Below are 14,325 nucleotides of genomic sequence, written 5' to 3'. Positions count from 1 at the left end.
ACTTCAACTTCTTTAAAAAGTATTTTTCTTACATAAACCACTAAACTCTTTTTAGCTGTTTTTTACAAGATAAAAAAACTTGCAATAATTGAAATTATTCTTTGAAATGTAACCCGTCTTTCTTTTATATTTCTCTATTGTTTAGTCATATATATTTTGTTTTATTTCAACAATTTCTAAGCAGTGAATCATTTGATTCTATAATATTTTTTGGTCTTTTAGAAGTTTTAATATCTAAATTTTTGAGTTATTTATTTTTGCAGTATTTGAAATTTTCTGACAAATTTTTGTAAGCCACTGCACATTCAAGCAATGACTTTTTCATCAAATTGTAACACAAATTGAAGTCATACAAGAGCAAATCATGCAATGGTGTAGTTTATTAGTTAATTTAAGATTTTATAAAATTATTTTAGTCTACCTCACAAATATGTAGGTTCTCGTGCATAGCACGGATTAGCGACTAGTATATATAATACGTAAAGTTTAAGTAAGTCGGTTAAGCCTTATCAAAAAAAAAAAAAAGAAGAGCAAAGTCGGTTTTTGTTGTATGTTTAGCTTATCCAAATCTGTTTGGGTAAACTTATTTTGTTGGAACTGAAAATTTATTATTGAAAGGAAAAAAGTTAGTTAAAATAGTACCGTAGAGCCATGAATAGTACCAAAAAGTACAGTAGGCTCATGAATAGTAGCAAAAATAAGCTGAATAGTAAAATAATTGTAATTTTTCATTGATATCCAAACACACTATTTTGCTGAAAATTGAAAACTGAAAATATTGCAGTAAAAATAATTTTTAAATATGTAAATAATGCCGTGGGACCCATTTGTAATGAAAGTTTTGTTGAAAAAAGAGGTTTATGGATCCTATGAATAGTGCACGGGACCCACTGGAAGTGCTGAAACGTTGTTCTAAAAATAAAAAGCCAAAACGCAGAGGCTGAGGAAATAATTAGTATCCAAATGTACACTAAGCGTGCGTTTGGATTGGGCGTTTTGCCCAATCCGTGCATCTGCGTTTTTTTAGTGGGTCCTATGGGTATTGTTCACGGATTCACAAAAGTCAGCAAAACACAAATTTCTAGGTAAATTCGGGTCCCATAGCACTATTTTCACCTTTAAAAATTATTTTACTACAGTGTTTTCATTAATAAGTTTTCAGTTTTCAGCAAATAAGCAGTATCCAAAAACACCCTAAGTGTGCGTTTGGGTTAGGATGAAAAATGAAAATTATTTTACTATTTGGCTTATTTTTGCTACTATTCATGAGTCTCACTGCACTTTTTGGCACTATTTATGAGCTCACTGTACTATTTCAACTAACTTTTATCTTTATCTACAGTACTTTTAGCAATAGTTTTTTAGTTTCAGCAAAATAAGCAGTATCCAAACACACCCAGTGTGTGTTTGGTAAAAATTATTTTTTCAACTTATTTTATTATTTAGCATATTTTTGCTAAAATTTATGGGTCTCACTACACTTTTTGATACTATTTATAGGTTACACGGTACTATTTCAGCTAACTTTTACATTTATCTACCGTACTTTCAGCAAAAAAAATTTCAGTTTCAGCAAAATAAGCAGATCCTAAACAGACCTAAGTATATTTTTAATGAGTAATATTTATTACAAACTAGAGTTATATGCATCGTACAATTATATATATATATATATATATATATATATATATATATATATATTTATATTTATGGGTTAAAAATGATGAGAAGTGCTAACAATGCTTTCACAATAAATTATAAGTAATTCCTCTTTAAAAAAAAATTCGTAAGTGATAAGTTGTTATTAGTTTTAATTTAAATTCAGAAATTAAATTATTTTTTTTGTCAACCTATTGCAACCAATAATAACCTACCATATATAATTTGTTGTAAAAATGTTGTGGATATAACATTTTTCTCCAAATTATACATAATGTAAAAGTTACACATTTTTTAAGCCATATATATATGAGTTTTACTTCTTTTCTTTTCTTTTTTCTTTTTTTTTTGGATAAATACATGGGTTTACTATTTCTTCTTCTTCTTTTTATTGGGTTTTTAATGGTTTAATTATATTAATTAGACTCTTCGCCTTTTGCACAACATTAACTCGTCTAGAATAAAAAAATTAGATAGGACACGTGGCGAAAAATTAGGCAAAAATTAAAATCCAATTTAAAATTTAATTGGATATTCTCTCAGTTTTTGGCTATATATATATATATATATATAGAGAGAGAGAGAGAGAGAGAGAGAGAGAGAGAGAGAGAGAGAGAGAGAGAGAGAGAGAGAGAGAGAGAGAGAGAGAGAGAGAGACTAGTGTGTAGCCTTGTACATATACACGGGTACAATTAAAATTTAGAAAAAGTTTAAATTATACATAGTATTAGTTTACACTTTTTTTAAACCATACATTTCTAAAAATATGTAATGATTTCTCAATATATATATATATATATATATATATATATATATATATATATATATGTAAGTGCACAATTGCGTCTGGACCCAAAAAAACACACGTGGGCTCAGGCCCAATGAGTCTTAAACAATTAAATTTGTAGAGTGTGGGTTCGCAATATAGTTTAGTGATATTCGAAACTTGATGAACATGCTAGAATATTACAGTATTTGCAAATAATAGACAAACGGGGCAGAATGAACCTCCTCGGACGTAAGTCGAGGACAACTTATATATTATTTCTCTTTCTTCTCTCAAAGGTTACAGTTCTTAATATTTGTCTCACCACCCCCTTTTCTTTACTCTCTTCCCTCCTTAAATACTTCTTCTTCTGCCCTTTTCGTCCACGTGTAAAGCAAATCACCCTATTAGACACCTGTCCCATCCACCACCCTCTGGAAGTCTTCAAATGATAGCAAGAAGGCTGACTTATACTATTCAAGGGTCATTTCCCCATTAATGTGGCTAGGGAGGTAGGTGCAGGGTCTTTAATGTGGAGGGGCAGCCTTTTTCTGAGATATTTCTCTCACACCGTTGCGTCCGAAGGGTGCTTAAATCCCCCTCTTAACCAACGGTTTTTCCAGAATTTTGCCTTGATCTTTTTGGCGAATCCCAGGGTCATCGTGGGTCTGTCCGAGGAGAGATTCATCCTCGGACGAATCCTCGGACTCTCAACTCATGGGCCGACCTGCAGTTCTAGAGGGCTTTTAGTCAAAAACAAACTAGTGCCCATTAATAAAGCCTAAGGCCCAAATACTTACTTAGGTCCTTTTAGTCCCCACAATATATATATATATATATATATATATATATATATATATATATATATATATATATATATATATATATATATGATTTAGAATTTAATTGCTTTTAGACTCTTCAATTTTTGCACCCAATAATTCACTTGCCACAAAAATAAAAAACTTAGATGAACGCATGGCGTACAATTAGATTCCAATTGAAATTCAATTTAGAATCTAATTAGATTTGGACTCTTCGATTTTTACACTCAATAATTCATTTGGCAAAAAATTAAAAATTAAATAGGAACCCATGGCCTTGACTCTGGAACTATTTGTAGGATCGTCAGCTGTGCCATTCCACCTCAAAACCAATTGGTATTGAGAAAGACATACTCAAATCTTTTATGACATTTGACATCACGCCTCGCAGGCCTATTTTTAGTGTGGTTATAGGGAGTCAAATTGTGGTCCCCTAACAAACCTAAACTACCAAAAAAAAAAAACACACACACACACACACACAAAAATAGCCACCACCATATTAAAAATAAGAACAAGCTGGTACGAGAGCTAGAGAAATTCGGCTGATGGTGGCTTTTCCTATTTGACAGTGGTGCTTTGAGATTGGCAATAGTAGCCCAGACCAACTTTAGATCGTGTCTGAGATGGACTTCAAACCAACGGTGGTGGCGACTTCAAACATAGGCTTGATCGGTGAGGGAGGCAAAGAGGGAAGGAAAAATATAGAGAGAGCTCAAATAAACAAAGCAAGCAGAGAGGAGAGGGAAGAGAGAGAGAGATCAGAATGACACTGTGAAATAAAATATTTGATATTTAATACATCTAATACTAGTGCTTTAATAACAATTTGTCACTTAAAATTTGTTACGAAGATACTATGAAATTATGGTAGCATTACAATAATGTTAAACAAAATTGGGTAAACAATAACACAAACATGATTTTGTTATGCAGCGGCATATATTGGCAAGATTCACGTGGCAGGCTGGCAGCCTCTTCTTTTAGACAAGTTGCTTTACCTCACTTTACAGTTTGGTAAACAAAATAATTGGGTCGGAGCTACTACTATCAAGTATGCCAAGTGGATATATATAGACACCATTATATTGTTGGTGTTCTTACATTCAGATATCAATTAATATAAACATGAATTACATGAATTTAAGTTTTAGTGTGTGTATCAAGGAAGTCAATACCGTACCGGAGGCTATACCGGTTTGACCAATGGTACGATATATTTCGGGTACCGGTCAATACCGGTGTACCGTTTCGGGGTTACCGCTATTTTTTATTATTTTATACAATATATAAAGTTATAATGATTTTTTTATAAACATTTAGTTATAATGATTATTTTATTGGTGTGTTTAATGTTTTATATAATAATGTTTTATAGATAATCTAATATTCTAATATAAACCATATTATTATATATTATTATTATCATTATTATTATTATTATTATTATTATTTGTAATGTACCGGCGTTTCAAAAAAAAAATTGGAATGTACCGGAACAAAAGTTACAAAACAGATACAGTATATCTTATAATAATAAAAAAAAATAAAGAAAGATAAGACTATTAAATTTGAAATGGGTCAACAAATAGCTGTACACCACTCCTTTTTTTTTTGGGTAAATCAAACAGCTGTACACCACATCTTCTTCTTTTTGAGAAAGACAAAGAAGGTGAAGCAGTTCACAGTTCGGTGAAGTTGCAGTGAACTCCTTCACAGTTCGGTCTGCTTCACAGCAGCGTTGAGTGCTTGAGCAGCTATTAACCAGTGTAGAGCAAATAAACGACAGAGTGGCAAGAGAGAAAGAGGTGTACCAGTGTCACCGTCGAAAAGTGGCGTTACAGATTCGCCGCCGAGGAGTTTACCAGTGTCGCCGCTGAGGAGTGTTTGTTTGTTTTTTTTTTTGAGTTTATATATGTTGTAAATTTGGAATTTATATATGTTCTCTTGTTACCTTTGCATTTTTCTCCTTCTTTGCTGGGTTTTCTGGCTTACTCAAAATCTCAGATCTGCATGTCGTGTTTCGGCCCGGTATCCATTTACCGGCCGAAACAGCCGGATATGGCCGGTACGGCCGGTATGCGGCCGGTACGGCCGGTATTTTTTCCGGTACGAAACAAGGGTGTATCTGTACCGGTGCACTGGCCGGTACGATATATACCGGCCGTACCGGCCGGAACGGTACGATATCACCCACACTGGTGTGTATAGCCGTGTCTATGTTCAAGTGCACATGTATAATGTCTATAGAATTTTCCCCCTTTTCACATTAAAAGTATGAATAATTCGCTTAGCAAGATTGTGACCACAATCAGCGGCAATTGGCCATTTTCCAAGGGCTGTCCTCAAATCAATCTTCGAAAGCATTAACAACGCGCTTGTGATGTTTTGCAATTATAACTCCCCAGCTGTGACATGATTGTATTGGAAAATTGACTTGTTTTTATAAGGGTTTTGCTTATATTCAGTAATTTTTTAATTGGATATATCTTACTGGAGAAATGATATGTCCATAATATTTTCACAATATTTTTACAACAAATTCTATGTGGTATGTTGTTACTGGTTTTCATTGTTAGGGTAAAAAAGTAATCTTAGTGTTAGGTTCAAATTTGAACCAATAACAACTAACCACTTATGATTTGTTATGAAAATATTGTAAAAATATTGTGGACGTAGCATCTCTCATCTTATTGTTTTAAATATACAATTGCAAGTAGCAGTAAGTTTTAATCTTCAAATTTTATTTAGTTAGCATATAATGTAATAGTTTTTCATCAAAACAAAATGAAATTTTAGTTAAAAAAATACAAAAAGTAAGCTAAACCCTTTTTGCATCGCGCATTTACAGAACACAATTTGGATTTTCAGCTAAAAAAAGTGCATTTTGGCTCCTAAAATTGGAACCAAACACACGCTAATTCTCTCTTGTCCTGGAGTCCCGGCAATTGGCCGTACTGCCTCAGCTGTACACAACCTTCTAAAATAATTATAATCTCTCTTTTCACTTTTGACTTTGCTTACTCAAACTCGCATGGAAAATATGTTAGTTGTGCAGAATTTTTTCGAGGGTAATTATAATTTATGGAGAATAAAAGTGGTAGTAACAAACTAACAATATGTTCATATTAATTTTCCTTCTCATGCCAGGTGAGTATTTTTCTCTCTAGGAAGAGACTTTTCTTCTCACATTCTGGGTGAGGATTAGTTTTTTAACTCTCAGTGTTTGTCTGCCATTTTTGTGAGAGTTTCGGTAGGGAATATCACATGATGGATTCGGATTTTATAGACAAGTTGCAAAATATAACTTTGATAGAGGATGAGGGAGAAGTAATTAAGGTTGGGGTTTTACAGAGGGAAAGGATGCTAGAAGAATGTTCCCTCAGTTTGTTTAGAAAGTTTCTCACTACACGAACTTTTAATCAGCGTGCAGCCAAGGGCTTGCTAAGGTCTGTGTGGAGGATGGGCTTGGATTTACACATAGTTGAAGTGGGAAATAATCTTTTTCAATTTAAATTTACAATGAAAAGTCAATTGAAGTGGGTGTTGGCCAATGGTCCTTGGAGTTTTGAGGGTCACACTCTGGTGTTACGAAGATCGGAGAGAGGAATGACAGCCACTTCGGTTCGATTCTCCCTAATGCCGATGTGGATTCAGGTGTGGGGTTTACCTTTCGATCTGTTATTGGAAGAGGTCGGCAAGGATATTGGCAATGGTCTGGGAAAAGTACTGGATGTTGATTTGAAGGTTTTTTCGTCTGACCAAGCTTGCTTTATCAGAGTAAGGGTGGAGTTGCCATTGGACAAATCATTATGTCAAGGAGGAGTTGTTGCTAGTCCTGAAGGTGATAAGATTTGTATTGGCTTCAAGTATGAACGTTTAGTTGGGCTTTGTTATCAATGTGGTCGAATTGGTCATGAGATTTGGGACTGCTCTGTTTCAAGGGACGAAAAACAGAGGTGTCTTCCTTATGGGGAATGGTTGAAGGCGGGGCATCATAGAAATCACGGCAATGCAACAAAGCACGACGCAGCCTAGGGAGACGGAATGATGATGTTCAGATTGAGCAGGAGGATCGGGTTTCTTTAAACTGGAAGGTAAATGCGCAGGGCGATCCAACAATCGGAAGTGGAAGTGAACGAATGATCTTAATGCCGTCGGGCAATCTACCTAAAGGTGGTAGCTTTGATGGTGCTTCAGCAGGTGATGGTGTTACAGTAGAGAAAGATACAAATTTGACGGTGAAGAATCACGTTCCCATTTTTGAGGAGTTGATCACGGAGCTTGATCATGCCATCCTAACTAACTCAGATTTTTCAGGTACAAAAATTCCTCAAACTGATTACGTGACAGATAATTGCACGATTTCCTCCGATTTGATTGAGGTGGCAGTCATGGATGAGGATGCTGTCATCCTTAATCATGATTTAATGGGGAAACAAAGTGAGCAAATATCTCCACCGGTTTTTGAGGGATCAGATATAGGTTTTAAAGTTGGTTATGGTAATGTGCAAGGAAACAAGAACAAGAGTAAGGTGCGGCCAAAAAGAAGTGGGAATCATGAGAAAGGTGTGAGCCAATCTTTGTATGGCCCAAAAAAGGTTGAGGCTGAGGAGGAGTCTAAAACTGGAAGCCTGAAAACAAAGAAGAATTGGAAGAGGCTTGCCAAAGCTCAGATTATTTCTAATTCTTCAACTGCTGACATGGACCCAGGGCATAAAAGGAAGCAAGTAGAAAATTGTAATAAAGATGCAATAGGTGTTAAGAGAGAAAAGAAACATAAAATTGTAGAGAATGAACAAGGTGTTGTGTCAACTACGGGATCAATGGAGGCTGCTGGGCAGCCATGCCAAGTATGAGGACACTCCTACAAAAAAAAAAAAAAAAAAAAAAACCCAAAAAAATAAAATCATCTTCTTTTGATGTCCAGGTATATCAAGAAGGTGTCGTTTGGTAGATTTTCAGGAGTTCCAGGCATTTAAGAGAAGATTCGCTTTTCTTACAGTAGTTTTTTGGATTTTTGAATTTTTATCTTTGTTTCTTTTTCTTTTCTTACTTTGTTTACGATGTAATCAAGCCACTCTAGTGTATGCTAGTGAGGCAAAAGAGAAAAAAGGGGGGTCATATGTCCATCTTTCTCTTTCCCATTGTATATCATGCTTCTTCATTAATAAAATCTACTATCGTTTCCTCTTTAAAAAAAAAAAAAAAAAAGCAATATGTTCATATTAAATCTTATTATCCACTAATTATGACTTATCACCTTTATGAAGTTTAATAGGTATTAATTGTTAGAGATATATTAGATATATTAGCCCAATGTAATAGGTCCAAGTCCACTCCTACTTGTACTAGTAGTCTAGGGTTTAGTTGTCTATATATACTCATGTTAGGGTTCATTGTAATACAGGTTATTGTACTACACTCTTATATAATAAAAATGTAACCCTTATGTGGCGTTTGGTACGGGGAATCCACATTACTCCTGGCATCTAGATTCCCAGGAATGTGATTCCTAGGAATGTAGCTATTCCTATGTTTGGTTTCATTGGGAGATTCCTATGAATGTGAGATGATAATGTTTGGTGTATTCCCAGGAATCTTAAATGAATTATTTGTTTTTCCCATTTTGTCCTTAGATTTGAATGTAAAGTACCAAGCCCATTAAAAAAAAATCTTCCTTTAAATAAATAATGAAAAAATATATATAAACTATTAATTAGTCCTTTAAAAAAATATCTTACTCTAAATAGATAGATAAAAAACATTATATAAACTATCAATTAGCAACACATTCATTAAAACTGTGATCTAACATTTCAAAATGACAAGAATAATACAAAAATAACTATTAGCAGAGTTATTTATCCTGTTTATGTTGTTTTGGTGGGAAAAGATAAAGACAAGAGAGAAGATATTGATAATTTGTTTTATAGTTTATCTTAATTGCTTAAATGATAAGGAAAAAGGGTTAAAATTGTCAATTTATAAAAAATACAATTTATTTTAAGTTTGGGAATCTGGATTCCCACCTGTTTTAAAGGGAATCCACATTCCTACTGAGAGGGGTTTAAGGATTCCCCTGGCATCTGATTCCCTAGCGTAATTTGCAACCAAACATGGGAATCTTTAAACATTCCTGAAAATCCTAAAACATTACCCCATACCAAACGCCACCTTAAGGGATTCTTCTATGGATGTAGGCCAACAAGGTTGAACCACGTAACCCTCATGTTCTCAGTGTTCCTATTTTATGCTTCCTCTTCCGCATCCACTCTAGTATTAGTATATCCAACATGGTATAACACATCGCATTGCTAATATTTATTTAACATGGTATCAGAGTCAAACTTCATTCTTGGCATCAAACAAACATCTCTAGCAAGCAAAGAAGATTCTCACGTGCATGCCACCATCTAAAGTCACATATGCTTGTATGCTGAATCTAGACTCCATGGCATCTCATAGCCACGGTGGCTCAATGTTATGTCAAAATTCAACAACCAAGCAAACCGTGACTTACCTTCTCAAATCTGTGCACATCGAGCCTTCGCCTAATGAAACTAACGCCACAAACGTACTCCATTGCATCCCACGACCAAAACCCAGAAAGCTGGTCACCACCAGAAGCTTCATGTGCCACCACACTCCATAAGAGATTCCAGCACAATCCCACGCGTTGCCGAAAGTTCTCGACTTCCAGATTAGACTTTGGCCACATGCGCCGCCATGACGACCTTGTAGCCCACTAATCTGTCAGATTGTGAAATTTGGCCTTTATCCGACGAATGACGCGCCACCACGCGCACACCATTAGATCCACATGCTACCGAGGAATGCACATACCACAATGCTCCAAAAGACTTCTGTTGATGTCATTTGATGATGTCATCTAGCCACGTCAGCGCCACACAAGCCCTAGCCACGTCAGCCCTAGTCTAGGTCAGCGCCATGTCATCAGGATAACATCACCATCTTTATAGCCCGATTTGTGACCCGACCCGGACAATGTAGTCGTTGACTTTGACCAAGATCCGTTGACTTTGTCTTTCATTGGCTTTGACTTTGCATTGACCTTTGACCAAAAGTTGAAATTTCCAAAAGTGCCTATCTTGCTCAGTATTTTGTGTAGATTCCGATTTTGGACTCCACTTCTTCATTTAAAGCTCCGAAATTGGTCAATTGACACATTATTCATTGTGGTTTCTTCAAAGGCATCTCCAATTGATCTTCTCATACTTATCCAGCCTCAAACCTTCATTAAGATTCCGCCTTGAGTTTGAAGGAGGGTGTTAGAGATATATTAGACATATTAGCCCAATGTAATAGGTCCAAGCCCACTCCTACTTGTACTAGTAGTCTAGGGTTGAGTTTCCTATATATACTCATGTTAGGATTCATTGTAATACATGTTATTGTACTACACTCTTATATAATAAAGATGTAGCCCTTAAGGGATTCCTCCGTGGATGTAGGCCGACAAGGCTGAACCATGTAACCCTCGTGTTTTCGGTGTTCCTATTCTACGCTTCCCCTTCCATATCCACTCTAACATATACAACATGGTATAACACATTTCATTGCTAATATTTGTTTAACATCAATTATTGATTTTACAAGATCAAAACCTCGCCGATCTAGATTCTAGCTTTTTGTTGAAAATTTTTGTTGTTAGTTTTAATAACTGCGATATATTTTTAATATTATTTTATATTTTAATAAAAATTTGAAAAAAATTGATTGACTTATTTTTTGGATGGGAGAGTGATAAGATTCTAGTTTAGTGGAAGAAAGGGAAGAAGAATTGATATTAGGAACAAGAAACAAGGTAGAGAGAAAGAATAAGGAAGAAACAATGGAATTCTTATCTGCATGAGTTTTACAATCCTTACCTTCTCCTTATAAGCACTACCCATGTAACCAACTAACTACCTACTTGACACCTGGCCTAACCAACTAACAACCCACAACAGCAGTACAATAGTAGTATAGTCCAATCACTGCGCACTCCCATGCACCCACATGCGGGCACACATGCACCCCTCCGTAGTTATCTATGCACCAGCTTGCACACATACACGCACACTCCCCTATACACCCTTACACACACAACTGTCACACCTACACACGCACACCCTTGTAGCAACATACACACCACATGTGCACACCCTTACACCTACTTACAAATATCTACAAATATCAAGTCTATAATTGTCACAATGTCTATTTACAAATATCTACAAATATCCACACATGCAGACCTTTACAAATATTTGCAAATATCAAGCCTACAATTGTCACACTATAGTACCTATCAATACCCCCCCCCCCCCAAATCAAAGCACCTTGCCCACAAGGTGAGAGAATTGATGCTGCAACGCATAAAGAGACTCCCAAGTAGCATGTATTGGATCTTGCCCTTGCTATTGGACTAAAACCTCAGTAATTGACCTGGACCAAAGCTGCTTAGTTCTAGTCTTGCAAAACAGCAACTGGTCAGGATGGAAAAAACCACCAGAATCCATAGAAGGTAAAGTAGGAATTGGAATGACTTGAGCCCCCAAATGCTTCTTAAGGCAGGACACATGGAAAACTGGACGCAAGAGACAATCTGAAGGTGAAGCCAACTTGTAAGTCACAAAACCTAGCCTCCGCAAAACCTGAAATGACCCATAGTACCTTGGAGAAAACTTATTAAAGCCCTTGGACCTTAAGGTCAGCTGTCTATAAGGTTGAAGCCTCAAATAAACCTAGTTTCCAACCTCAAATGACCTGTCAAGCCTATGCTGATCAGCTTGGAGCTTCATTCTGTAAGGCCTTTCACTAATGGCTTGAGTCCCTTCCTTAAGCAAAATTTGATGCTCATGGCCTCTCAAGGGTGGGAGACCTGATGGAATAGCAAAGACTGCACTAAATTCACTCAAAAGGTCTTCAATCTCTAGCTGAATCTATTCTGGAATTGAAGAAGGAATTGGAGAGATAACTTGGAGACACAACCCCCTCTTGACTGTTTAAAGAACTTCATAGAGTCCTGAAAAGACCAGAGGGTTGTAAACCCTTGAGCAAAACTGGCTTGCCATTCAGAACAAACTCCATAGTAAGGTGCTAGAAATTCCATTGAATCAATCCCAAAGTATACAGCCATTGGGTGCCTAATACAACATCACACCCTCCTAAGGACAAAACATTGAGATCCATAAGGAATTTATGCCCTTGGAGCTTAAGCTGGACTGCATGACAAGCACCCTTGGTCTGCAACAATGCCCCATTGGCAATCTTAACCTCAAAGCTATCTTCAACAGCTATGGGAAGTTTCAGCAGCATCCAAATAGAGGTGTCCAAGAAGTTGTGAGTGCTTCCTGTATCAATTAAGATCACCAATTCTTGATGATTTATTCTTCCAAGTACTCTCATGGTGCCTGGGGATGGACTGCCTAACAAGGCATACAATGTAATCTCAGCAGTAGAATTAATCAAGTCAGAAGATACCTCAGAACCAGTGCAGTCCTCCACTTGCATCTCCTCTGAATAAACCTCTACTTCAGGCACAAAATCTTGCACCCCTTCCATCATAAAGAACTTTGGAGTCTTGCACTTGTGACCAGCAACCCACTTCTCATCACAGGAAAAGTAGTCCTTGCCTTCTTCTTTCATCAATCTGAGCAGCTGGGACCTTCTGAAATGGTGGTTTAGAGAACTTGAAGTCAGTCTTGGGAGGTGGAGGACCAAGAATTGAAGGTCTTGCTACTTGAGCTTCACCCCATGACTTAGTACCTTTCTTGCTAGTATTGAGGTACTCTTCTTGAATTTTAGCCAATCCAAAGGCAGCACCAAGATTTGGAGGGTTGAACATCTTAACAGGAAGCCTAATCTCTTCCTTCAAGCCACTCAAGAAACAAGAGAGCTTATGCTTGTCTGGAAGTTCCTTAATACGATTGGATAAGGCTTCAAATTGCCCTTTGTAATGAGCTACTAAACTAACCTGCCTCAGTTTAACAAAGCTTCCATGGGGTGATCATAGGCTGAAGTGCCAAACCTGATATGCAAGGCCTTGATGAATGCATCCCAGCTAGTGAATTGACTTGCATCCTCAGCATCCTGAAAGGCTGAAACCATATCAAAGCCTCCTCCTCCATGTGGTAAGAAGCCAATAAGATCCTCTGATTCAATGGTATATTGTATAATTGGAAAAATTGTTGAGCTTTGTACACCCAACCTGAAGGATTTTCCCCTTTAAATCTTGGAAATTCAAGCTTTATAGTCCTAGTGGTTAAAACGGAATCTTGGTGTGCTTGCACTCTTGGAGACACAGCCCTTGTTGGAGAATTTGGTCTAGCTTGCCATTTGCTCCCAGCTTCAGAGAAGGTTTGGACTGTCTCTGATAATGTAACACCCCATAATTTTGATACCAATTTAATTATTATACGTAAATTATAAAGGAGGCCTACAATTAAATGGATTAAATTGACTTGGGCCTAAGACATTAAAAATAAGATAAATGCTATGGGATATGAAGCCCAAGTGAGGTGGCATAAGTAAAAATATGGGCTTTGATAACCCTAGCCTTTTACCTTTTAAGTTACACGTGTATGTACATAAGAAAGTTCTTTTTTGTTTTCAGCGGCAATACACGATTGAGTTTTTTTTTCTTTTCTTCTTTACGGCTGTGCATCAGAATTTCAGGTATGGTTTGTCTTGCTGAAATTTTAGAAAGTTGAAAGATTTAGAGAGTTGGAGTTATTCTTGTTGGGGTTTATGCCCTAAAACCCAATTTATTGGCATGTATTTAATAATTAAATTGTTTAATTACATGAGACTATCTATAAATGAACTAAGACATTATCATAGTCCATGAGATGCATTGTATGTGATTTATGTGAAAAGTCACAGAAGATATAAATCACAAGTTCTTTGTAAACTCAGAAGTTTAGTTCGTAGTCGGTGATGAAATTGGGTGTTTCATCTGCGAAGACTATAACATATCAACTAAGATGATTTGTCTTGATCATGGAAGTGGAGACTTCTAGTTGGTATGTTGATATGTTTTAAGAGTTAAGACATATTGAACTGGACCGC

General features: G+C 36.3%; 1 protein-coding gene across 1 annotated transcript; it reads left to right on the top strand.

Moving 5' to 3' along the window:
- The first annotated feature begins 6,519 nt into the window (after positions 1 to 6,519).
- LOC142629106 (uncharacterized protein At4g02000-like) lies at positions 6,520 to 7,287 on the top strand. Its single transcript, XM_075803093.1, has one exon. It carries the CDS (start codon positions 6,520 to 6,522, stop codon positions 7,285 to 7,287), a length of 768 nt encoding a protein of 255 aa, XP_075659208.1.
- The last annotated feature ends 7,038 nt before the right edge of the window (positions 7,288 to 14,325 follow it).

Source organism: Castanea sativa, chromosome 3 (assembly GCF_040712315.1).
Source record: "Castanea sativa cultivar Marrone di Chiusa Pesio chromosome 3, ASM4071231v1".
NCBI classification, from domain to species: domain Eukaryota; kingdom Viridiplantae; phylum Streptophyta; class Magnoliopsida; order Fagales; family Fagaceae; genus Castanea; species Castanea sativa.
The sequence above is the reverse complement of the archived record's forward strand: the minus strand, read 5'-3'. Positions and strand labels throughout refer to the sequence as shown.